Here is a 27,131-nt window from a genome sequence, read left to right on the forward strand (position 1 = left end):
CAATGTCCACACAAGCTTGAAAAAAAAATGTTGAGCTTTCTTGATAAGCGCACATTTACCAGAACACAAAAAGAGCTAAGTGAAAAATTCAAAATCGCTAGACAAACCATTTCAGACATTAAAGCTACATGGAGAAAACTTGAATTCGAACAGAAAGCACATGAATGCTGCATGCAGGTACAGTACAAACAAGTGAACATCTGTCTATGGCAAATCTACTCAACATGTGGCCCTTAGACAGTCAATTTGTATCCCTCATGACTTTTAAATTAATATATTTCCTCGCTGTTCCGCTTCAGCAGTTAGTTGAGCATACCGAAGTTTCTTCCTCTCATACACCTCATCCACAGCATCCTCCCATGGCACTGTTAACTCTACCAGATGAACAAGGCATGCTGATCCAGACCACAAGACAATGTCTAGTCTAAGGTTAGTGGTGGCAATCTAAGGTGGAAGAATAAGCCGTTAACCAACATCTGCCAGCATTTCCCAGTCTCCAGCAGCTTCCAGTTGTCCTGGGCGAGGCTTGGTTTTAACACCTTTTCTTGGTGGTTGCTCTCCTGAACAGAGGAATATTGTCTTTTGTGTGTAATGCTTTGATGGAACTGGTGGCAATTTATTGGTCATGTTCCGCTTGTCTTCCAATTCTAAGGTCAAACATCGCAGCACCTGGTCATGGCGCCAAGTAAACCGTCCTTGGCTAAGACCCACCTTACATCCTGTCAAAATGTGCCTTAATGTTGCAGGTGATGAACACATCCACCCACCCAGAGGTTGCTGTGTCAAAAGACCATGTCTGTGTTAAAGAAAGCAAACTTGCAACGTCACCATGAAACTTTTCAGCCCGACTTTAACCAGTCTCATCCACCTGGCAGTAATTTAAGAAAAGACAAGGTACGTAACTGTCACAACTGACTGTAAAAATAAATAAAAACTTGTGACAGGTTAAATTAACAGGCTGATTTGCAATGTGTGTCTGGTTATAGCATTTAATGGGGTGGACATAAAAGGGGACGAGTGCACTTAAGAGTTTGCACACAGCCCCGTATCTGGTTAATTGTGTGCACAGAGCCCTGTAGGGGGAAGACTATAAAAGGCTGACACAGGAACAGGAAAAGGTGGTGACCAGGAAGAGGAAGCAGAGGACTGGAGAGACAAGAGAAGAGAAGAGAAGAGAAGAGAAGAGAAGAGAAGAGAAGAGAAGAGAAGAGAAGAGAAGAGAAGAGAAGAGAACCAGCTGCAGTTGGAATTGAACTACTGGAGCAGTGAAAATACTTATCTGGGAAAGAAGCATTGGTGCGGTAAAGTAACCAGTGTTGTTCTATTTGCCTTAAGAGGATTACAAATTGCGCTGTGCACACGTAGGGTACAGGGGCATTGAATTTAACCAACAAGTGCACAGTTGTGTTTCAGAAGCTCACTGGGAAAGGCTACAGTGAACCAGGGGAGCAGCAGACACGGACCTGGCAGGAGAAGAATTTGGAAGTCCGCAGGCTCAAGCCTGCCTAAAGCCCTCAGAAGTTAAGTAGCAGGCTGTGCCAGAAAGCCTGCTGCATGGGGTACTTTAGCTACTTAAAGGGGTGAAGCGTTTGAGAAAAGCTACCTTACAGTGATAATTGCAACCACACTCAGGGCCGTGCTTTGTTTGTCCCCTTCCCAGGTGGCGACGATGGACCAGCCAGTGGGTTGTGGAGCAATAACATTAAAAAGGAGAGTATTTGCTGCTGCAGCCAGCATACCGCACCTTTCCTGCAACAACCCAGGAATGCCCAGGATCGCAGCAACATTAAACCAAGTGAGGAGCGACATTGCAGCAGGCAGGGGCCAGGACTATTGGAGTGACATTGAGAGAACCCAGTCCAGGAGAACTTAAGTACAGAAACAAAAATAATTGGGATTTATTGAGGGGATTGTATTTTGTTTATAGGGGCAATATAATCAGTTAATAAAATAGTGATATATGTTCAGGGTGTGAGACAGTGCACCCCAGCCAGAAGTATTAAGGGCATGTGGTATACAATAAATGTAATCTCAGAGGTGACACCAACAACCTACCACATTGGCTTGGTTTACATGCACTTGAAAATCGACTCTACAGTCATGACTGTGTGACTTCCAAAAGGACATCCTTTACAGTTTTGCACATACAAAACTGTAAAAACAAAAGTAGTTTTTAATCTAAAATGAAAGTAACATGATTTATCTTGCATGTGTGTCACTCGCAGCACAGAATCATAAAATGATTTTCATTTTGGAGGCATAGTTACACAGCGCACAGTTTTTATTAAGACAAAAGACTTAAATGCGGAGGTGGCATCCCATGCGTAGAGACCAGGATGCGGACAGTGTGTGTTTATATTATCTTTTTCTTTGTTTTTTTATTTGGGGTCCTGGGGCCAGGTTCGTTATAGCCAAAGGTTTGTTATAATGAAGGGCGAGGGTGTACTGTATTTAATTTCACCTTTTGCACCTCCCTTATAAAAGTTTACCATGATCATTTTGCATGGTAATTGCATGGTTTGTCATGCTTTTCTTATGGCTATACTATATATTTACTATAGTAGTTTTCCATGTTTTTTAATATGCGTTATCATTCTTCTGTGGGCTTTTACAATGCTTGTTTGCTTTATCTATGCTTTTACTATTGGAAACTTTTATAGGTTTGGAGTGGAATGGGCAACCTTGCTCTATGGAAAACTTTTATGAAAATAAATGGAAAGCTAAGCAGCTCCATTACTGGGGTATGCCCAACTCATCCCAACCTTGTTGAAGTACTTGCTTTATAGTTGAGTTGAGGCTGCTCAACCATTTATATAGCAGGATACCTACAATAAATACTTCCCAGGCAGGGTTTTTTTTTTTTTTAAATACCTGCTTCAATTATTTTTATTTACCCTCCACCATACTGTCGCCGTTACTTGATATTTACATTCTTCTCCAAATAATTTTTAAACATGTTTGAATATGTCTCTGAAACAGAATGATCCATCCAACAGCTAAACCATAAAGGCCGCCACACACCAGACTCGATGCGATCTTTCATTGGGAGACATGACCATATACACTAGAGGCAAAACAGAGGCGATGTGACAGATTGGAAAACTATACAGTACCTGTTATTGGGATCTATTTTTCATTACATGTAAGTGTGTACTAGTACATAGTCTTAAATTGTTTCTGATTCATTTTGGATTAGTAATTGGTGTTCTTTTACTTTCAGAACATATGATGAATTGGAGTAAATATGTTTGTGAAAATATGAATTATTGCAATAAATAAAGCTGAAGTGGAAAAGAATGTATTTGAAAATAGTGTATTGTCCCCTTATTTCAAGCTACAAGGTTAGTATGGTTTGGAATATGAAACACTTTTTGGCTGAAAGTCATTCTGGTGACCCTAGCAGCAGATCTAGCAGTATAGGGTGTGGCAAAGTGGTTTGTAGTGCACAGGTGCAGTGATGATGCGGTGCTCAGGAATGATAGACAGTTTACGGTGAAAAAGCAGCTCTTTATTTGCTGAGAAATAATAATACCTGGCTCTACACAACGATGTGTATCGCTCAGGTTTGTCATGGGGTTCAGTCCCAAAATAATAATAGAAGCAGACACACACTTTTAAACACACACGATCACAAGTCCAACAGTGAGTGCTCCAAGTGCAAGTGGTGATTCCATATAGGTTATTCGTGACAACAATGGTGTAGAGTGATTCGGGATGGGTGCTGGCTTTTAGCAACAGCACCCGGATTAGTTAGCCTTCTACAAATGAAAAATAACACAGAACACAAGACTGGCAAATAACACACAAAAAAACTCACGTCTTTCTACACAGTACATAAGAACATAAGAACATAAGAAAGTTTACAAACGAGAGGAGGCCATTCGGCCCATCTTGCTTGTTTGGCTGTCAGTAGCTTATTGATCCCAGAATCTCATCAAGCAGCTTTTTGAAGGATCCCAGGGTGTCAGCTTCAACAACATTACTGGGGAGTTGGTTCCAGACCCTCACAATTCTCTGTGTAATAAAGTGCCTCCTATTTTCTGTTCTGAATGCCCTTTTATCTAATCTCCATTTGTGACCCCTGGTGCTTGTTTCTTTTTTCAGGTCGAAAAAGTCCCCTGGGTCGACATTGTCAATACCTTTTAGAATTTTGAATGCTTGAATCAGATCACCACGTAGTCTTCTTTGTTCAAGACTGTATAGATTGAATTCTTTTAGCCTGTCTGCATACGACATGTCTTTTAAACCCAGGAGAATTCTGGTCGCTCTTCTTTGCACTCTTTCTACAGCAGCAATATGCGTAACCATAACACAAGGACCAGATCGCTCAGCCACATTCCCTGATATACCTTCAGTCACGCCCCCTTTGGTAGTGAGTGAAATCATGTCTCCTCCAATCCATGACTGACACATCACTTACCGCAGTAAGGCGCTGACTTCTAGTATTATGGTTTCATCCTGTTTTGGATGTCCGACTTCCGACTGACCCTGGTATGAACTGTTAAACCATCCAGTCCGGGGCACACCGTTCCTGGGAAGGGAGATTGTTGACTTGGATTCATTCGCTCTCTGTCACAGGCAGCGAGAGTTTTCTTTTTAAACTGTTGATCCAGACACGCTTTGATCTTCAGAGGGGATTCGCCCCAAGCGATCGCTCCACTGGCTCCCGATCACCGCTCGCATCCAGTTCAAGACTCTTGTACTAGCCTACAGATGCCTTGACCAGACTGCACCCAGCTACCTCCAGACCCTCATCTCTCCCTACACCCCCACTCGACCTCTCCGCTCCGCCTGCACTAGAAGACTGGCTCTACCTCCGCTACGCTCCCCTGCCTCCAGAGCCCGCTTCTTCTCCACCCTTGCTCCGCAGTGGTGGAATGACCTTCCTACAGATGTCAGGACTGCCCAGTCCCTGACCACATTCCGGCGCCTCCTTAAGACTCACCTCTTCAAACAGCACCTGTAGAACTCCTCTGTTTGTATCCTGGGACACTATCAGCCTTCATTTAAATGTGCTTTATTTTGCTCTTATCTGCCCCCTATTTTACTGCATTTAATCCTGTACTTCAGAATACTGTAATCTGCCAAGTGTTTAACCTGTAGTATTTTGTATTTAATCATATCCTGATGTAACTATCACTATTTAATCATATCCTGATGTAACTATCACTATTATCTTCTGTATTATTGAATTGTGGTTTGTCACACTTGAACAAAAGTTATTGTATTTCTTGCTCTTATTGTATTACTTGTATTGTAACACTTGAAATGTATTTGCTTACGATTGTAAGTCGCCCTGGATAAGGGCGTCTGCTAAGAAATAAATAATAATAATAATAATAATAATAGCCGTGCAGTCAATTCTTAATGCACGGTCATGTGATCTTGTTCAGCCAATCGTGGCATTTAATTTATCCAAGCCATTTTATAATGTGCACTTACAGTACATACCTTTATGTTCTATGATAGTCGTAAAGGTTTCAGTCTGTACAATTTCATTTTTGGTATATAAGCAGCTGATATATGTTTGCTGTATTTAAAGTTTATTTAAAGCAGGTTTAACCAGAGGCTTATTGAAGAGTTTTTTCCCCTTTTTTTTCAGTTTACCCATAATTGCTGTATTTTGCTTTTATGATTGGAGGGTTTGTCAATGGTCAGGCCTGAGCACTCCCCCCCCCCTCCTCTCTTCCACACATACACAACATTTCCTCAGCTCAGTGTGCGCTGGAGATCAAACTGTCAGAAACACACACTTCCTCACCTCTCTATAAAGCTCTGAGATGGCCAGCAAAGCTTTGGTTCTTGTCCTTCTTTTCCTGGAGCAATCCATTCCTTCAGAGTCTGCAAAGATCCTGACTGTGTGCTTAATAGGTAAGTTACAGGGATGGTAAATAAGAAAGTCTATTAAGTGAAACAAAGGAGCTAACTGACTCTTCTACAGTAAATAGTGTTACAAAGAAAGTCATGTGTGATGTTACAGAAATCAAACATATTGCAGGTAGTTTTAACATGCTGGTACAAGTCTACGCTACACTTTTTTGGTTTGTTTTTTTTTGGAATGTTTTTTTGTTTAAGATCTGTAGTTATATTGTGAACCAGCAAGACTTGTTGGCAGTATTTGCATGTTTGGGATTTCTAGGTGCTGGGGGATAGGATGTGGTACTGAAAATAATATCAAAGTGTTGAGGGCTGTAAAAAACTGTAGTCAGTGCATTCATTACAGATTAAGTTAATTTAAAGTATTTCAAAGTTTTTTTTAATAAACTTATGTTCAGGAAAATATATGCCTTTGGTCATGCAACATGTTCATAACATGAAATAACATCTGATATCTATTCAGCTTACAGATATCCTGAAAATAAAATGCATACATGTGTTGCATAGGGATGATTTTACATATTTACCTTATTTCAAATAATGTCCAACACATTCAAACTGAGCAGTGCAGTTGACTAAAAAACTTAAATTACCAGTACATTGTATTATTACTGTATTGTTTTGCATTTATGCTTGACCAGAACTTTGGCATGCCCTTCTTATAGCTTTCAGACTGCAAACATGTAATATTCTGGAGCATTTTATTTTATTTATATATTTCTTGAAAATATGTTACAATGTTTGTAGTATGACGTATGAATCATTTGGGCAGTTTTGTATTTGTTTGTTTCAGAAATTCTTTACCTGTACAGTACTAATAAGTATACTGTAGGGTTGCTTAGATTTCTTACCAGTGCTTGAATACATTTCAGGGATAAGATGTTTTTCTTTTAAATTACAGAAACAAAATGAAATAAATATAGTAGTAATCTGAACAAAAACAGTTGAAACAAACAACTGTAGTAAGAACGGGCCCCAATGATTTACGAAGAATAATTATAGCTGCAAACCTGTGGAATTGTATGAATGTTTACTATTTCCTGTTTGATTAATAAAAAACACTTACTGAATACTAGAAGCATGCGCAAAGCAAAATGTTTTAAATGTATGCACTTGGCTGACGCGTGGATGTTACTGCAAAGATAATAATAATATGGACCGTACTTTCAGAAAAATAAAATAGCTAAAATAAATATATTGCTTTAGGACATAATATTCTGATATTAATTAGTATTATCTCATTAACCCATTAAGTTCCATTGTCCTCATTTGAGGACAGGCTACTTTGTAATTTTTTGGAGCGTTTTTATTAGGCATTGTAACAGGGTGAAGTGTTACAAGTGTGTGTCGTCACTGAACAATATTGAGGCAGACACAGAGCATTGGGTGTTGCCACACCACACAGGCGCACAGATTTAATTAACACAAGTGCTGACACTAGGGTATTCTCACGGCGACTCTGGGAGCCCAGAAGTAGGTCATAGGGGAGGTTGATCCCAAACAGTGTAGAGAGGGTTTGCGTACAGTAGTAGGTTCCTGGTGCGGGACGTTCCATTTTGTTAAATGTGACACTAGGGCTACCATTGCTTTTACCCTAGTGTCAGCACCTGTGTTAATTAAATCTGTGTGGCATGTCAACACCCAATGCCTCAGTATTGTTCAGTGATGACCCACACACGTAACAAATCCCCCTGTTACATATGGTGTCAGAAGTGGGACGTCACTGGTCCTGTTGAGACAAGACAGGATAGACTGGCTGCAGGCCGGGTCCCCTGTTGCCATTTCTCAGGCCCTTTGAGATGGCGCTGAAAGCGGCCGCGGACCCAACCCCAAACAGAAGAGGAACCAGCCGCAGGTATCGAACAGACCAGTGTTGCCATTCTGAGGGGGAGGATATGTGACAGGGAGACCCTGTCGTTGGTTCTTGGGTGCATGTGTGCCTTTATGGAAGCAGCTGGGACGCGCAACAGGAGACGCGTTGCTAAGGAACTAATTGAGCATGTAGGCTCACCCGGTGCTGAGAGGTGTGTCTCAGGGAGGCTGTGTAAAGCTCAAAAGGCAACTGCACCACAGCTCGAAGCGACTGCAGCGTCATGCTACATAGAGGGCCGCTTTGTTGACATCAAGGAGGAGAGTGTCTGCTCTGCAGGATTAACCACACAAAACCCTTCCACTGCAAGACGGTACTTGTGAAGGCATTACCTAGCCGAGGCTGTTTGAAAATGCTGTTTGAACAGGCAGGAGTCACTGTGAGAATGCCAGGACTCCGGGAGCATAGAAGTAGGTCAGTTTAGGGGATGTTTATCCCAAACATTGTAGAAAGGATTTGTGTAGAGTGCAAGGTTCCTGGAGTGGGACGTTTCTTTTAGTAGGACTAGCGTCCGCCATTTGTGTGGCAAACCTTTATTTTTAGCTTTTTCTTTATTAAATGTGACACTAGGGCTACCATTCCTGGTACCCTAGTGTCAGCACTAATGAAATCTATGCATCTGTGCGGCGTGTCAACACCCAATGCTCTGTGTCCGCCTCAGTATTTTTCAGTGACGACCCACACATGTTAAGTCTAAATGTAATGCATCAAATTACATAAATATAGCTTATGTTCTGACTTTTTTCAATGAAAAATGTATTTGGTACTTAATGAATTACAGAATACCAAAACTTTCTATTTTAGCAGATAAATCGGTCAGTTTGATATTTAAATATTTAAATACTACTATAGATATACACATATGTATAATGTAAAATATAATAAACTCACAATTTTTCACATGAGCTGTTTGTACGTTGGATGAACCTTCATTGTAAAATGAATGTGTTTATTTATATTCCTGTTTTGGACCAGGAATAGTTTGTGAGATCACAGCAAAAGAAAAAAAAAAGGATTGTTTATCTGTGTCTGTTTTACATTCTAAGAGTTTTTTTTTTTTTTAACTGCTGCTAATACTATGTTACAGTTTTCATTATAAATATGTTGCTACCGTTTTTGTAGTCCACAACTATTGTAATGCAATAGTAATATAGTTAAACCTAATTAAAGGTGCATTGCCCAATTAGAAAGTATTAATCATGATGAGCAATAAATCAAATTGTAGATGACATTCAGAACTGTCCACTATTGCAAGGGTGTAACTGGCTTAAAGAGTGACAGAAGTAGTAGCCAGCAGGTTTCAAGGTTTTTACTAAAAATAAAGTCATTAATAAATACTTGTCCTCAGGTCAAAAACAGTGCATGGAAATATAAAGCAAAGAAGAGTGTTGCAAAATAATCCTATTCCAGATGCATGGGTGGGAAACTGCAGTTTTATGCTTTAAGGCAGGGGTGGGGAACCCATGTTCCTGGAGGGCTGGTGTCCCTCCTGGTTTTTGTTTCAACTGTGCCCTAAATTACTTCATTAGACCAATAATTGGTAATAATTGGTCCAATTAAATAATTTAGGTCACAGTTGGAATAAAAGCCAGGGGGACACCATAAGTTTATTATTATTTATTTAGCAGACACCTTTATTCAAGGCGACTTACAGAGACTAGGGTGTGTGAACTATGCATCAGGTGCAGAGTCACTTACAATTACATCTCACCCAAAAGATGGAGCACAAGGAGGTTAAGTGACTTGCTCATGATCACACAATGAGTTAGTGGCTGAGGTGGGATTTGAACTGGGAACCTTCTGGTTATAAGCCCTTTCTTTAATCACTGGACCACACAGCCTCAGTTTACCATAAGAGAAGTATATATAAAATATAAAATAAAAAGTATAAATTGTTTTAGGGTACATGCTGGGTTCATAAAGAGCACAACTGATACAATCAGAGTTAATGTGCCAGGAGAATTCCAAGGCCCAAACTTCCTGCTTCTGCTTCTGCTAATGATTGTTATCCAGTCTAATCAGTTGCAGGCAGCACCCTCTGTTTTGTTTGGAGCTTGTGGCACTCAAGTCCACCTCCCTGCCAAGTATAAAGACCCAGCGCTGTGGTGGTTCACATAAGATGCTAATGTGTGTGTGCCAGCCTGTTAGATATACAAGCAGAAAGACACAGATTGACATCAGCATCTGGAGCCGTAGACCTGGTCTAAGGGATTCTGGATAATACTTATCACCTGTTCTCTCAGGTTTTTGGAAGTAAAGCATGCTGCCAGCTGAAGCAGGTAATTACCCCACTAGCACACAGCCGGAGCGAAAATCATCTAGATCAGGAATCTGAACAGAAAGCTAATATGATATGCAAGCTCTTCTCAAATATTGTCTGTGTTTGTAGGATTCCTTCTGTGATGGATAAATGATACAATGTAAGGTTTAAATGTATATTGTATTGGTTATAAGGATTTTTACCAAACTTAAATATTATCTTTTAGAAATAGTATTAAAGATGTCTGTTGACATTAACATTTATAGTGGTATTCTAACAGATAATGATCAACTCTGTTTATTTTCAAAGAAACCAATGAATTGGATGTGGCTATACCAATGTAGTAACTATCCACTACACTTCACAAGGAGGCATCGGAGGTCTTTTGTTTCAGTGTGTTCAATAAGAGCTTGTCTCCCTCCCTCTGTCATTGGAGTTTGCTGTTCTCTGTTCTGTGCAACATCAGCAGCAGCACACACTCAAGCTAGATACTGCATATGCTTGAGTGGTCATGAAACTAATAAGAGACTTTCTTAAAAACATTGAAAATGAACATTTCACTACATAATAATCATAGAAGGTGTGAAAACAGTGCTAAAGCTAGCCATTTGTAAATTAAATCAGTGATTTGATGTGAGATACATATCACAGTTTTTTGTTTTTTTTTTGTCCAGATAGATACATTAAAAGACAGATTTAGTGAACCAATAGGTTTATACATTAAAATACAGATTTAGTGAACCAATAGTCCATATTATTTTTAAAGGAAAATCAGTGAGTTTGCTGTCCAGCTCAAGATATTTATGAACCTTTGACGTTAAAACACAGTACATGGTCCTTTTAAAATAAATAATTTTGAATAATGGTTTGAAAAGGAGCCAGATAAACATAGTATAACCTAATGTGTTGGTTACTGACCAACCCCACGATTGGCACACAGTCAGACCCAGTCAAACTTTTTCCCATTTATGAAAAACATCACAAACACAGCAAAGCATGAATTCAACAGTGAGCGAGTACATCTGTTCAAACAGGGAATTCAATTATAAGCTGACTGCTCATTATCCATGTGTATATGTCTCTTTCGCTTTTGTTGCTGCAAAGACAACAGGGAAACAGAAGCTTAAAAAAACTTGAATAGGAAATGGCTTAGCATGAATCCCACCTAGCAATAATTATTATTATTTGTTTATTTAGCAGACGCCTTTATCCAAGGCGACTTACAGAGACTAGGGTGTATGAACTATGCATCAGCTGCAGAGTCGCTTACAACTACGTCTCACCTGAAAGACATAGCACAAGGAGGTTAAGTGACTCGCTCAGGGTCACACAGTGAGTCAGTGGCTGAGGTGGGATTTGAACCAGGGACTTCCTTGTTATAAGCCCTTTACTTTAACCACTGGACCACACAGCCAACAATGCACTAAACTATAATCCTGATGGGCTTTTAGCTATTAAAAAAGCACCTTTGTTTTTTCATTAAAAAACATGATAAGTATTGATGTTCTCAAGTTATATATATATATATAATAAATGTGAATTTTTTCTTTACACCAAGCCAGTTATTATTTTTCTTATTGATTTATTAGAAGATGCCTTTATCCAGGGCGACTTACAATTGTTACAAGATATCACATATTATTTTTACATGTCCTTCTCTTTGCTTTGCCAAGCTGGTGTTTACCATACTTTCAGTGTGCTTTACTACGATGCTCTATTGATGTATCATAGCACAGTCAACTTTTTAAGAGTCATTTTCTCCAAACAGAACCATAGTTATGTAATACTGTATTGTTGTTGTTCAACGTAACCAAATATTAAATGGGAGAGCTGCTGTAGTGATCTTGTATTGTAGTCACAGTGTAGTTCAGTACGTTACAGCTGAACTGCAGTCTGTACTTGCCTCTCCCAGCACTGGGACAGGGCCTCTTGAGGCTCTGCTTCCTGCTTGGGAACTTCCTGTGGCTCATGTGGCCCAAGATGAATGAGTTTTAGTCAATGACCCCTGCCATGATCCTTGTGGACAACTGGGACAAATCGCAAAACCAACACAACTGTCAGTTTATCAGCAGCTGAAACAAACACTGTGGAGACGTGGGAATGTTACAGAAGACTGGTGGATATTTTATTAGATTCTGACTGGTTTACATTCCCCTAAACAAGTGGTGAATAAAGTTAATTGTTCATGGCATCATTCATACACTAATCTCCCAATAATGTAGTTGTGTAACAATTTTGCTACAGCAGTTGTGTCTACTGTTTTTACTTGTGTTACTGTGAAGTATAAAATATTCGCCATTTTTCTTGATAGCTGATCAGTTTGTTTTGCCTTGAAGGAGGTAGTCATTACATGCTGCTGGATGAGATCTCACATACCTTCCACGAGAGGGGACACAAGGTGCGAATGCTACTGCAGATGGGAACCCCCATTATTAAAGGTAAACACTACATATCAATTGGCATCTATAAACTTATCATCAAGTCTATTTGTGTTAACAACTACTATACAAAAATATAAACACATAATGGGTGAAAAAACTCATAATGATACTAGTACTCACTAACTATTAATTAGGAAACCATAAAATGTAAACAGTATAGGGTATCGAGTTCCTTTTCCTGTTTTATGGTATACAAGAACAAACAGGATATTTCTTAAACGTAACAACTTTGTCATTAAAATAGTTTTTATGTGTATTAACAAAAGATCAGCACTACTTTTTCTTATTTGCCTTCTTATTTATAGGATTAAACTACGTGGGTCGACCAAACAGTTACCAGATTACGCAATGGTCTGTCAGTGAGGAATATATCAAGGAATACAACAAGTGGTTTTTCGAAAAACAGAAAGAATTTCTACAGGGCAGGCATAAGTTTTATTAGAAGAAAAAAACAGAATTGTGTATTCCTGAACATTTGTGTCACTATTTTAGATAATGTAAAGCAAGTGGGTTTTTATATTTACAATAACAATAATACTAATACTGCTACTACTAGTAATAATAATAATACTAATAATAACTTGCACTGTACGGCAAGATTGATATTTGTCTGCAATAGACTATCACTGTAAAACAACCTTTCGTTTTCCACATCTTGCTAGTGGTCTTGACTGATTGGGTGAGGAAGCCGACATATTCTTTGAGGTTGTGCCGAGTAAACGCACTTTGTTGTGACCCAGTGGATGCTTTGTTTTTGTTCACAATTTCAAGTTATTTTTGATTTTAATGATTTTTGTATACTAACTACTATATTTGGATATTAAAGGAATAACACAGTTATGTCCTGGAACTTGCTATGAGCTATATGTTCAATAAATTATTCTATGTTTTTGTTTTTTAATGCAGGGATTCACTAAGTGGATATATACATTTCATGGGACAACTTGCCCATCAATGTGATTATTTACTTGGGGATTCAGAGTTAAAGGAGTCTTTGAAACAAGAGAAGTTTGACATTGCTCTACTGGATGCTTTTAACCCATGCTCCTTCCTGGTGGCAGAGTGGTTAGGCTTAACCTATGTGGCATTTTTCCCTGGGAATTTACTAAATGTGCACCAAATTGCTCTCCCTAGCCCCCTGTCCTATGTCCCTGTCTACCGTTCACAACTGTCTGATCATATGGACTTCTGGGGTCGTACGAACAACGTCCTAATGTTTTTGTGTTCCAGCATTGCAGAGAGACACATATAGGCTCCGTTCCACAGTGTCATCCAGAAGCACTTCAGAACAGGCGTGCAGCCATCTCTCTCAGACCTTTACAGGAAGGCTGAGCTGTGGGCTTTCAACACAGACTTCTCATTGGAGTTTCCTCAGCCTCTCATGCCAAACACTCTTTTAGTCGGAGGGTTATTGTCAAAGCCACCTGAACCAGTCCCCCAAGTAAGCATTCCCTCCAAATACTGTAATAAAATAAATTTCCAAAATGAGAAAAAACTGCAAGCACATCCAAGTTTTTCTTTCTTTTGTGGGAGACTGCCAAAAAACATCAAGCTCTAAAATACAGGTGTCAATTTTGATTAATACAGCCGTGCTTCAACCCCAGTGGTGTTGTCCCCATAGGACTAATCTATTGACATTGCTGCATACAAAATACATTTAAATGAAATCCGCTGTTAAATCATTAAAACAGACCCCATGTTGTTTGTTGCTCAACAGAGGGGGCACTGACCCATTTGGGCTAAAACTCAAATAGTGCACCAACATGATGATAACAGGGTGCTGGTTGACTTGCTCTCCTTCATATTGTATAAATAATAGTGGGTAGCATCGGAATACCACTTTTACCACTCAGAAAGGGACACCATTAGCACTACACAGTACCTGTATAGCTGCTGTACCCAGTTACACAAAGGCCTTTCCTATGTGACAATGGCAAAATACTGCGCTGCAGTTTAGAGCCTTGAGAAATGTATCTACAACACCTGGTTTTCATTTTCTGATTGGTGTTCATACACCTAAAGCTCCAACGGTGCAAAAAAAACTGGAAATTGCATCTCTAATGATTTATTTATGAATCCTTTCAAGCTATCAGGGACCATTAAATCTTGTATTGCCTTGATTTAGGCAGTACCACAAAATCAAATACATTGCAAGCTGACTCTCAGTGACTCGGAGTTCTGCTTTTCTTATTGCAGGATCTTGAAGAGTTTATCTCCAAGTTTGGCAAGGGTAGATTTGTGGTAGTGACTCTGGGCTCCATGCTGTCTTCTGTCCCACTATCAGAACTCCTTCAGGAGATGAACGCTGGATTCACTCTGATCCCACAGGCAGTCATCTGGAGGTATCACCACTCTCAATGGCCAGAAGATCTCCAGCCTGCTGCCAATGTGAAACTTGTAGAGTGGCTGCCTCAGAACGACCTGCTAGGTAAGAACAGTGTAACCTTTTATAAAAATTCTCCATGAAGGTATAAATGACTCTGAACACAAACGATATTACAATACATACAGCAGAAGTACAGTGATCAAATGTCTGGCGATAGAATTGTATTTTCGCTGCGCCAATACCTTTCACACCAGTTGTGATGTCATGGCAAATTCCCCCCCCCCCATAGTAATGAAAACATATTTTAGGTTTTTGTTTTGGTTTGTTTTATTGTAAAGGCTATGTATTTAATCAAGCACACATAGATCATAACAAAAGGTTGTCGTATGACACATTCACTTGTCGTGTCCGGTGTGTGGAGACCTTAAATTTAATTTTCATACTTGTTTTTTCCTGTCCCCTTACAATTTATGATGATTGTAATCATTTTGAGGGTTTCTTATTGCAATTACTCAAACAATGTTTTTTTTATTCTTTGAAAAGTCTGAGTTCACAGATTTCTCTTCAGTTCTAATTGCCTGCCATAGACATATAATGTAGGCTAGATCATCCAATGTGTCTTTATAGAAGAGTGTCACAAGGCTGGCTGAGTGGTGACACGTCAGACCCGGAAGAAACAGACAGACAGAGACCGCGAGGTTGGTGAAGTTGAGCACTTGGTTGTGCTCAGCATTTAATAAACAAAACAAGAGAACACAAAAACAGGACACGGCACTTGAGGCCAAAATAAATATATAAACAAAACGTACTAACACACAAAACAAGTGGACGAACGTTTAAACAAGTACCGTGCTGGCACTTCCAGCACGCTGTAGCAGTTGTTATTCTTTAGCTTTTAATTCTTTCTCCTTTCTCTCTCCTGTTCTCCACTCACGAACACCCAACCCCGAGTGAATGAAACGTGCATCTATTTATACTGTTGTGCTGGGATTCAATTACTAATTAATTATTCACTTGAATCCCAGCACGTGAATTAATTACTTACTTTAAATGCACGTGCAGTGATGTGCAATCCTGTGCCTAAATACAATTATACAATTTAAATACCATGTGAAACACAGACCCGTTTATATCCCGTGTACCAATCTCTATACACCAACATTAACACACGCAACATACAACACAGAAATACACACAGGGGCGGAGCACATTGCCACAAAGAGTCATTACCATCTAGTCATCTGCAAGTTTGGATCAAGTTTCCTTTTGTTTTGCTGGCAGTAAACAGCTTCTCATTAGATGGGGATGGTGCTTACATATATAGACACATTGGCCTACATTACATGTCTATGGCAGGCAGTTACTTTAGATCTGAACTCCTAGCCTAAGCAGACTTTATTGAGTGTTAGTATTAAAAAAAACACAATATTGAAGTCATGCAAAACTCTAAATGGTAGCAAGCATAATAAAGTAAGAGCTCAATAAGTCACTGTAGGTGGAAGACACCAGCAAAAAAATATTATCATGTCAGTCAAAAAAATATATACAGTGTTGAAAGATGAATAAAATCAAACAGTAATAACACACTTTAACAATTAGGAGTGTGAGGTACTGTAGTTTAACATTTTGTATAGCCTGTTCTGAGAATTTGGCACCACAAAATAGCAACAGAAGTCCAAGTAAAACAGATATTGTCCTTTTTTTTTTACTGAATCTGTCAACGTTAGTTTTCTAAACACTAACAAACCCAAGCACAGTAACACTCAATAATGTTCTCCATGAGAAGTTGTCGGGTGATGACTACATGTTCTTGTTGTTTCACAAGGACACCCAAGTGTTCGCCTGCTGGTGACCCACGGGGGGCAGAACAGCCTGATGCAGGCAGTGTACCATGCAGTGCCAGTGCTTGGCATCCCACTCTTTGGAGACCAGTTTGATAACATGGTGAGGGCTGAAGTGAAGGGTCTGGGATTGGCACTGGAGGCAACTGAACTGCGAAAGGAAGGCTTCGCCCGTATCATGAAGAGACTCATGATCTCACGGTATGTTAGCTGTTGTAATAGTAATCTGTAATGCTTTCCATGAAAGGTCTGCCAGATATACAGTACTGTATACATTCATCATATCATTAGTGTGTGGTGAATTACCAGAAGTGTTTCAGAGAACATCTATAACATGACCCTTATGGTTTTCACTGTTTGCTGTAGAGTTCTCTATATGTGCATGGTGATGTGTGGCTTGCTATGTGATGCTTGACATAATAAACCAGATCTGGGGCTCTATTCATAAAGCTTTCAAGAATGTTAAGTTTGTCTTTATGAATAAAATGCAGTTTAATATTCACGAAACTTCTAGACTAGGCTTGATATAGTTAATGCATTTTAGGCATAAAAACTAAATTTTGAAAAACATTCATTTTAAAAACTGAGAAAATGTGAAATGGATATATATGTTCTTTTTAAAGCTAGGACCATAGATCGGATTTTGGTCAAAACTGAGAACAGGCCTGCAAGAAGAAGGAAGGATATTACGAATGTGATAAATGGCTTTGGTTCAAAATTGGCAGATGATCTACAAAGAGAGCAGGGACCTTAGCAAGAGGGATCCGTTCTTGTTTATTTTCAGCAATTGTACTTTGTATTCTTTGTTATTTGGGGTCAAGCTATGGTGTGTGGTTAAAGACTTTCCAGGAAGGATTTTGTTTAGTCAAGAGATTGTCCTTAGATGTCCTTAGTAAACCTCAACTTAGTAAAAGCAGTCTGAAAGCATGGCGGAGCACTACTCTCCTGGCAGAGTCTATGGAGCAAATCCTTTGCAGAAATTTTAGCTAATCAAATTCAGCAGGGGCCAGGAAAATATTTTATGAGCAGTAATCTGATAATGGTCAAATAGGTGGACCAAGCTGCTTTTTATTATAAACAGGCACTAAGGGATTGATTTGATTAACCTATACCCAGTTGATATAAACCACAGCTGGATTTTTTTTGAGAATTTTATAGCACTGGGGAATCACTCTGAATTGGATCAACCACCTATCTGTGGCTATCCCAGGATTACTCCTAAACTAAATTATTTATGCAATCCAGGTGGATACTCCGGTACTATAAAATGCTTTAGAAGCAAGGTATAAGTTGCTCCAATCGTCAACCCTTTAGACTTCCTTCTCCCCCACAGAGGTCTTCAGGTCCACTTTATAACAAACAAGTGTGACTCTTTTATGACCCTCTCACTCATTCTTTGTACCTATCCATTTAATTATCTTGAGACTGTTATTCCTTTTTTAAATTGTTAGTTTTTTTTTTAGCATACTGTTCTCTGTTAAAGGTAGTAGTATATATCTCCTCATGTGTATATACTCCCATCAAACACGACTCTATAATTAACCAGTAATACTTAGCTAAAGCGTGAAGTTTGTATTATCCTGAATAATATATTTTTGAATGTTTGGTTTATGTTGATCTTCTGTTTCTCGGCTCAGGTACAAGACTTCAGCCTTGGCACTGAGTGTGATCCACCGCTCCCACCCCCTCCCCAGGCCAGCGTCTAGAAATGTGGGTGGAACACATCCTCCAGTCTGGAGGAGGAGCTCACCTACGCACCTACAGTCTGCAACAGCCCTTGTATCAGCAGTATCTCATAGATGTTATCTTGGTACTTGTTGCCTCACTGCTCTTGCTGTTGTATACACTGATCAAAATAGGAAGGACTGTGAACAGGATGATACGTAACACAGGAAAACTTAAATCCAGTTGATTTGTTATGTTTGACCAAAAATATATATTTATTTTTGTTCTTTATTGAATCATCATGAAACCTATTGATTGTGCATGGCTTTGCTACTTAATACAATGATGTTCAATTTATTCTTTGCTACCAAATGCGGCTGAGCAGAGATATCGAAACTAAGGAAAATCACAGCAAATGAAACATATTGTTGACTTTAGTAACCAGTAGCTCTGGCCCACTCAACCACACTATGTCAGTGGCTCAACAGGTCAGAAATGATTACTACATTTAAAGTGCAAGTTCACGGTGTTCCAATGAAAAACCCCAGTCAAATAAGTACTCTAAAAGGCGAGTGATTTATTATGGATTTTGTAAGCCCCTGAAAAATGAACGTAAAGAAAAAGCAAACCACAAGAGGTAAGCCACCTACTTCTAATGTAAAATGCTACATGTGAATGTTGGATTTAAGTAAAAATGTCTGGAGAATTACGCTATGAGGTTAATCTGATAAGATTTTTGAGCATTTTACAGCACTGTGGAATCACATTGTATTGCATCAATTCTCATAGAAAAAAAAACACACAAAGTCAATAGTTAAGAACAAAAAGGTAGCTACGGACTGATCAGTTAAAAAAAATGGAACAAAGACAAAAAATGTATTTTATTCAGAAACCAGTTTAGGTATAGTAGACTTTGATTGTTATTCTGACAGATAATCTTTGTTATATGATGTTAATACGATTTTTTATTATACTAACAATGCAAAACATTTTAGGATTCGATATTTTTTATGTGATCAGTTGCAGTGACATACAACTCGACAGCAGCCTGAAACTGAAAATTAAACACAGATGTTGTGAAATGCTTTAGGCAGTCTTGAATTTTTTTCTAATCAAATCAAGGGAAATTAAACCCCTCACTAAGTGTAGTCCTTACAATAGTAATGTTAATACAGTCCAACAGTATGTAAAACATGACAAGTCTTCCTGGGGGATGTAGTAAAGATGAAAAGAAGTCAGTACTAGAGACCCATGTGGTTTGGAGCTCTTTATAGACCATAAGAATTAACTGCTTGAGCTTGACTTGAACAAGTTACATAAACCATGAGGCTCCGTGGCTTATTCTCTTTATACCCTCAGCAAAAAATATCTCTGTTGACTACATTTTATAGCATGTGTTTGCTGAAGTGATACATGGTTTCTGTTGGTTATCTAACGCAGAACTTGTGGACTGTGGAAGTCCCTAAATACCTCAGCTTGGGTATTTCGAAGCCCTTGCTGCTTTTCTCAGAGGAAAACTGTAAAGTAAAAACTGTCCCACCAGAGCAGAGGAGCTAATAGGTAAAACTCTGTGTCAAACCCCAAAACCTGAACCGCCATCACAGATGGCCAGCTGCAAAGAGAGCCGCAACCCTTGAAATCACATTTCTCTGAAGGGACACCCTGATTGAGTTTGGCATTTCATTCTCTGCAAACTAAATAGTCTGAGAGGCTCTCACAGCTCTGTATTGTATGGAAAGCACATGCTGTTTGGAAGAGCCCTGCAGCTCATGAATGGAGCCCTGTCACGCCTCAGTAACGGCATGTCTCACGTGGGCCCTGAACCTCAAGATGGTCCCTTATTGTCGCTGTTATTATCTCTTAACAGGACTGGGGAGCCAGTTGAGGGTGGTTGGCTTGTGAAGTAAAAATATAAGCGAGTCTGCCACTGTGCAGTTCAGAGTTCCCAAGCTGGCTTCCTTCATTCTGCATGATGTGATATTCCAGATGGCATTTAGATAGGAAGCACGACACAAATGAGTATCATATAGAGACCAGGGGCCTTTCCTCATCAGCAATGTTTATTAACTGATTTGCAAAGAATCTACGGTATGAGGAATACACAGCAGCTTATCAAATGTACAACTACACTGTAGACCAGCTTATAACAAATGCACAGCTTGCCATTAAATTAATTATAATTAGGGCTTCTGTTTTTCTTGTTTTATTCATTGTATTTTTCGGTGCTTATTTTTAGCTAATTTCAAGTTTCATGTAAATCTTTTTTTTTCAAGGCTTTCGTTTTTGATATACTGTATGAAATTAGTGTTTTCGGTTACTTTCCAAAATGCTTCAGCGTTTTTTTTTTTGCTGTCAAAATATGTATAGTAGTAACTCGACGGTACTTGCACACTTAAGCTTTACCTTCTTTCCATTGCTGTCTTCCACAACGAAATCCCTATGGTCACTGGCACATTCTTCTGGGGTTTTTTGTGTGTAGACATTTTTGTATATTTCGCCACAATTCTCTTTTAAATCCTCCGTATCTTAACTGTAATACAGCTTGAAATCCCGCTAACAAGCCTCCATCCTGATTGTAATCTCGTGTTAAATCTTGCAAGCGGAGTCTCCAATAGAAATGTAGGAATGTGCTGTCATTCAGTAGTTGGGGCGGGTTTAAAGTATTGAGAACAAATCAATGATAGATGTAAGTCAGGAAGACGGGACATTATTATTAGTTTATTTAGCAGACGCCTTTATCCAAGGCGACTTACAGAGACTAGGGTGTGTGAACTATGCATCAGCTGCAGAGTCACTTACAATTACGTCTCATCCGAAAGACGGAGCACAAGGAGGTCAAATGACTTGCTCAGGGTCACACAATGAGTCAGTGGTTGAGGTGGGATTTGAACCGGGGACCTTCTGGTTACAAGCCCGTTTCTTTAACCACTGGACCACACAGCCTCCACAGACATTGCCCAGCAGCACTGGGAAATATATTTATTATTTTTGTAGTAGGTTTTATTTTTTAATGGGAATAGGGTAAAGTCAACGTGAATTTCCACAGTTCTTCCGATGTTTTTTTGGCTATCCACCAATTTCATTTTTTTTTTGTATCGGGGGTTGTTTTATCTGGTTTTATCAGTTAAAACCGAAAATCAGAAGCCCTAATTATAATATTATAAAACTAAAAAGAAACATTCCAAAACAATAATTTACTGGTTTTGATTAGCAATTAAGTGGATTTTGCTACTTTTATAATACTGGTTTAAATAGTGAATAACTTTGTACTTGCTTCAGAATCAGGCCCTGCGTCTTTGTTGTGAATTTGTAGTCCACCCTGCATATTTTTCACTTGTCAGGTTTATAAGAAAAAAGATAAAAATGAAAATGTCAATCTCAACATCTGACACAGCTTTAAAAACACTGTGGTCCTGGTAATAGCATGCTGTAAACTATAACTGCTTTTTGTATCCTCATCAAATTCTGTCTTCATCATCTTGCAATAAAATCTGAACACAAAAAAGGCAAGTAAATAGAATTCACTTTATTTAGTACACCACTACATTTCTTTGGATTAAATATCATTTCAGATATACAGAAATTTGAACCATTTACATCAATAAATTATATTATTACATAAACATGACATTATCTCAAAGTCACATACAGTAAAGGGATACTATGAATGCATATGCCATCAGATGACATGATACATGGAGGCTGCTTATACATTAAAGCACGTGTGGGTGGAATTTGTATTACTTTATTTACTTTTTAAAACTTTATTTGCATTCTGGTTATGCAAATTTAGAGTAACTACTAACAATGACTTCAATTATCACTGACTGTAACTACCTAATGTTACTTTAGGTAAAGCAGTCCAAAGGCCAGTCAAAATATTTTATTTTGTACAGCAAAAAGACTAACTGGTTGAAAGCATTACATATACAGTTTATTGAAATACTGACAATATAAAGCAAATTATCCCTAAAGGCAGCAGCGCTGTTGTGTAATTTCTAACAGCAGCAATAGAAAACATGCTAAAAAAGAAACTGGCCCTGGAACTGTGTTCCTGTTTAAATGCTAGGCCCTTAAAGGGTTAATGGACCACTCTATTGACAATCAAACAGTTGTAGTCACAAACAAAAAGCCTGGCATTTACAAAGATGTTCAGCATGAAATAACATTCCCTAAAATGTTAAATATAGTTTAGTTATGTGCATATGGTGTGTGCATGTATGTAATATTTTATATAAAGCATGTAAGTGCTACCAATACTATTTAAATCAAGATTCCTGATTAATAGGTTTCAGCTTCAATCTGATCACTGTTCCCATGGCCACTGCTCAGAGTAGCCTTGGGTTGAAGGAGCTTTCACACTTGCAGGGCAGACACAAAAAGGCACCATTGAAGGGGGCACTCAAGATGTGCTTGCATTACCTCCTGTAACATAATAAGGCTACTTCTGTAATGGAGTCAGGGGCTGTCTCAGATGCTTCTCTCTGTCTGTGTCTGTCTTGTTCAAAGAAAAATATTTAGCTACTGGACATTCAAACTTAGAAACTTGTCTGTTTTTTGTTTTTTTTTTTGGCTGCAGTACTCTATTAAAAGCCTAAGACGACCAAGTAACACTCTCCTCAACAGAACTTCATTGCAGTGCCAAGAACAATAACAATATAAAATAAATATGTAAACTAAAATACCAAAAAGAAATACACAAAAATGTAGGATAAAAAATAAAGTAGGATAACAATCCGTTAGGTGCGTCACAATTATTTGATGCACCTGGAAAAACACCTTTAAATAGCACAGTCTGATTATTTAACCTTCAAAATATGTCCCTTTTTATGTTATTTTTGTCATGCCATGCTTGATCAGTTAAATATTATATTCATCTGCTGTGACAGTTACTTCTAATTAAAGTACATAAACCAAACAATAATAATAATAATAATAATAATAATAATAATAATAATAATAATAATAAATGAAGCATCTTTGGCACATTGCAATGACTGGACTTAATCTTTACCTATGATTCACTTTCAAAATGCATTTGAAAAATATAGTGACAATTAAATCATTTAATCACTAAGACGAATGTACCAACATGTTAAAATAATATTGAATACTCCAATGCAACTTTTAAAATAACAAACCTACAGGTTTAACTTCTGACATTTATTAAATCAATTTAAAAATTAAAAAAAATAAGCTTCCAAAAAAAACCCCACAGAAATGCCTAATAAATTACTGTACTTTACATTTAATCTAATAAAAGCGCACAAGAACAAAACACTTTGTAACCTCCCTTTTATGACGTGTGTATTTGGTGGAGCAGTTGCTTTTTTCTAAATTAGTCAGTGATCTTTGTCCTTATTTAAAAAGTATGCTTTGAGATACAGAAGTCATTAACCTGGAAAAGCACAATCAAAGCAAATATTTATATAAGCAATTGCTCAGTCATAAGTTACATGTAGCACATGTATTTACAGTATTTACGATTCTAAATGATCGTATCAATCTAAATGTTCCTTCTTCTGGCTGCCAGTTTATGATGTCATAGCATAGTGTATAAAAAAGGTTCAGAAAAGAGCAATGGAGTTTGCTTCACTCTGCCATTACTGCACCTTGCAGTACCTTTTCAGTGTTTCAAGTACAGTGATGGTTACACAGTTCTGAACCTCCAAAACAAGGTATAGTATTTACATCATCATAAGTTACAATAGTGAAATCAAACTGATCTAAGGCTATCTAGTGAATCCAGGTGGCTTCTAGTAAAAGCCACACAACCATGCTTAATACATAATAAAGTGCTGCCCAAAGCCATTTTGTTAGACAGGTAACTAAAATGCTTAAATGGTAGTAAAAGCACAGTACATAAATATTGAAAATGCAATTATCTGAGTAGCAGCTACTGATTAGAGAATAACCTACCCCCTCACACATAGACTCATTACAAATATACAAAACACAACTAAAAAGATTGGACAGCATAAAATAATTCCTTCTTAACCATATGAAACAGATTCTTTTTTCTTTCGGTTAGCTGCCGTTTGCTTTTTGTTTTTATTCATTAGGGGGGTGTCACATTTGCTTTCTTTTAGTTTTTTTTTTTTTTATAGGTCTTCTGTGTCTCAAAACATTTTTGCTTCTCAGCAAAATGAATGAAATTCTGCATGTACCAAATCCAATTTCATATATAAAACAACCTCTGAATACTTCCCATATATATATAGGTTTAAAAAGCTGCAGGTGAATAAATAAAGGGCCATTTTACTACTTCCAATTATCCCCTAATAAATTAAATAAAAACCAAAAAGCATGATTGTACAATTGGGGTGTGATGTGATAAGACTACAGCCTCACTCCTCGTAGAACCCCTGTACTATCAGCAGGCAAGGCTGAATGTTATCTTGTATTGAACTTGTATTATATTGAAGAATCAGTGAAAACCTCTATATCCACAGGCTGTCACTGCCCTTGCTACTACTAAAACTACAAGAATATGTCAGATTCTTTTTTTTCCCCTCAACTGGGCATGGGCTCTACATGTGAATACACGTAACATTTCATGGAAGAAAAAAAAATGTAGTTACATAATTACAAAATACATAATTTAATTGAACATCAGAGGTAAATTGTTAATACAACACATTCACAGAAACCTGAACACCTCGTTTCAGCCCGCAGTTCTGCACGGCCCCCTGGAAGACCCCAAAAGAGAGAGAATTGTAAAGAAACCCATGAGTGGGTGTTCACTGTGATCGGCTTCAGCTGAAGTTAACCAAATCAGACGTCGTCAAAGATCCGGCTTCGAGACATTGACAAATATCTTCCCACTGCTGGGTGCCTTTACAAAAGAAAAACCCATCAAGAATTAAAAACAGTACAAATATACTGTGGCCATTGCACATCGGATCACAGTGATCAGAATTGATCATCAGACTAAGGTTCATTTACAAACATTCTTATTGTACTTTCCGCACCATTTAGAGTTGTCATATGACAGTGATGCGTTGGTTTTGGAGATTGCTGGGAAATGCTTGTTACTGAACAAAAGATTTAAACCATGAACTCGTGAAACAGACTCGGCACACAGCATTTCCTGTAATAAGCGGCAAAGCATAAATGTACTCAGTCTTTGCCTTCTAGCTACAGTCTTCCAGCCGGTCATGAAATCATCAGGAAAAGGCCTTGGTCTTGATTGTTATGGCTTAATAAACTATTTGATTAGAGAGTATTATAATAATTCAAGTCTGGACATTTTATTCGACACTTGCATGGAAAACCACAACGAGCTATTTCTGGTCCTAGCACCCTCCTCACCATTCCAGTGACGTCAAGTTGTTTAATGCGCTCTGATGATAAAAACAAGTTGGCAGACGTGGAGCAAAGAAGAAACAAAATTATTTTTACATTTACTGAACGAATATGATGATGTCTCGGCACTTGATTTATTTACGTTTTAAATTCAAAGTTTCTACCCATTCATTTAAATAAAATAATACATATATAAAATGTAAAAGAAATTGACCTTTGTTTTATGTTAGACTAATGATAAATAGTGGTAGAAACTTAAGACCTAACCCTCCCTCCCCCTGAGCGCCGCCCCCTGGAAGCTCCCATCCACGGTCGGCCGTGGAATAGCCTGGACTCGAACCGGCGACGTCCAGGCTATAGAGCGCCTTTACCGGATGCGCCACTCGGGAGCCCCCCGTCGTGTCATTTTTGACACTCACTGCAGGTTCATTTTTACCATACGGGATGTACATTTCATTATTTGTGTTTGTAAACTGTGGTAACAGGGTCAAGGATTTTTTTTTTTTTTTTTTTTTTTTTTTTTAAAGAGCTAACTCGGTAGAATGCATACCCGCTAGACTAGCGAACGAGTAAAAAAAAATTATGGAAAATCTTCTAGCGAGTATATTTCTTGCGAATAACCTGAAAAACGTAGCAACACATGCAAATGCAAATTAGGCTATGACATCACGAAACGTCACAGGGAATTCCCTTTGACTCGCTCGAATTTGCAGTGGATGGAAAACAATTTTTTCGCCCTCATGTCGCTACTATTTTTGTAGCAATTGTACCGAGTAACTTATAAACTCGCTCAATAAATGGATGGAAAGAGCACTAATGACATTTTTAGAAAGCCAAGTGCAGGTTTTTCTTTTACCTTCCAGCTTCAGCATCAAGGGGGTCATCAGCAAATGTCTCAGCATTAAAATCCATGGGCTCGGCCTCCTGTAGCAGCTCAATCCGGTCCCTCTCAGGACGGTTATTCGACCGGGTGTACTTCATTGCTTCTGTGACCAGAAAAAAAAGAAAGGTCACAGGAGGTGGTGCGAGTTATGGAGCAAAATAAAAGGTGCTTTTGAAATAAGCCAACAACCCTGGGGCTTATAAGATCTAGGCTTACCACCAAAAAAATTAAGTAATAATAATTCAAAAGATTAATACTTGATCAGTACAGTAAAGTATTACTCATTTCAATACAGACTTGATTGCAGAAGCAAAGTGCTAAATTAAATTAAAGCAGAGTCAGTCATACAAAATAATATACATAATCAGTACCAACACAGAACCATAATGCTGGGTACAAATCAGAATGGAAGAAAACATTGAGTACACACCGTTTGAATGTTCCAAATGCAAGAGCACGCACTGAACATGGCCGTGTCTGAGCAAGCTAGATGAGCATGGCCATGTCTGCGGAGGCTAGATGAGCATGGCCATGTCTGCGGAGGCTAGATGAGCATGGCCATGTCTGCGGAGGCTAGATGAGCATGGCCATGTCTGCGGAGGCTAGATGAGCATGGCCATGTCTGTGGTGGCTACAATTGGGTAGAAGTGTCCTCAATGTGTC

The 27,131-nt window shown here is 38.5% G+C and overlaps 2 protein-coding genes and 1 pseudogene across 2 annotated transcripts in view; 2 read left to right on the top strand and 1 right to left on the bottom strand.

Annotated features, from left to right (window-relative positions):
* Positions 1-5,729: 5,729 nt before the first annotated feature.
* Positions 5,730-12,890, top strand: LOC117421235 (UDP-glucuronosyltransferase 3A1-like). Its single transcript, XM_059006522.1, has 3 exons — positions 5,730-5,871; positions 12,344-12,445; positions 12,754-12,890. The coding sequence occupies exons 1-3, from the start codon at positions 5,781-5,783 to the stop codon at positions 12,888-12,890; spliced, it is 330 nt and encodes a 109-aa protein (XP_058862505.1). The 5' UTR covers positions 5,730-5,780.
* Positions 12,891-13,234: 344 nt separating this feature from the next.
* LOC131705018 (UDP-glucuronosyltransferase 3A2-like) lies at positions 13,235-20,187 on the top strand (annotated as a pseudogene).
* A 2,461-nt stretch (positions 20,188-22,648) lies between these two features.
* Positions 22,649-27,131, bottom strand: part of LOC117421233 (G-protein coupled receptor-associated protein LMBRD2B) — a 35,662-nt gene continuing 31,179 nt past the window's right edge. Inside the window, exons 17-18 of the mRNA XM_034035349.3 lie at positions 26,442-26,571; positions 22,649-25,115 (exon numbers count right to left, since the gene is read on the bottom strand). Of these exons, the coding sequence (XP_033891240.3) occupies positions 25,055-25,115; positions 26,442-26,571 (191 nt within the window). The 3' untranslated portion in view covers positions 22,649-25,054. The remainder of the gene's footprint in view (positions 25,116-26,441; positions 26,572-27,131) is intronic.

The sequence above is a fragment of the Acipenser ruthenus genome, chromosome 1 (genome assembly GCF_902713425.1).
Source record: "Acipenser ruthenus chromosome 1, fAciRut3.2 maternal haplotype, whole genome shotgun sequence".
Taxonomy (NCBI): domain Eukaryota; kingdom Metazoa; phylum Chordata; class Actinopteri; order Acipenseriformes; family Acipenseridae; genus Acipenser; species Acipenser ruthenus.

Coding starts and splice junctions, on each gene's coding strand:
- LOC117421235 (XM_059006522.1), top strand. CDS start 5,781: ATGGCCAGCAAAGCTTTGGTTCTTGTCCTTCTTTTCCTGGAGCAATCC. Junction 5,872..12,343: donor CCTGACTGTGTGCTTAATAG/GTAAGTTACAGG, acceptor TTTGCCTTGAAG/GAGGTAGTCATTACATGCTG. Junction 12,446..12,753: donor GGGAACCCCCATTATTAAAG/GTAAACACTACA, acceptor TCTTATTTATAG/GATTAAACTACGTGGGTCGA.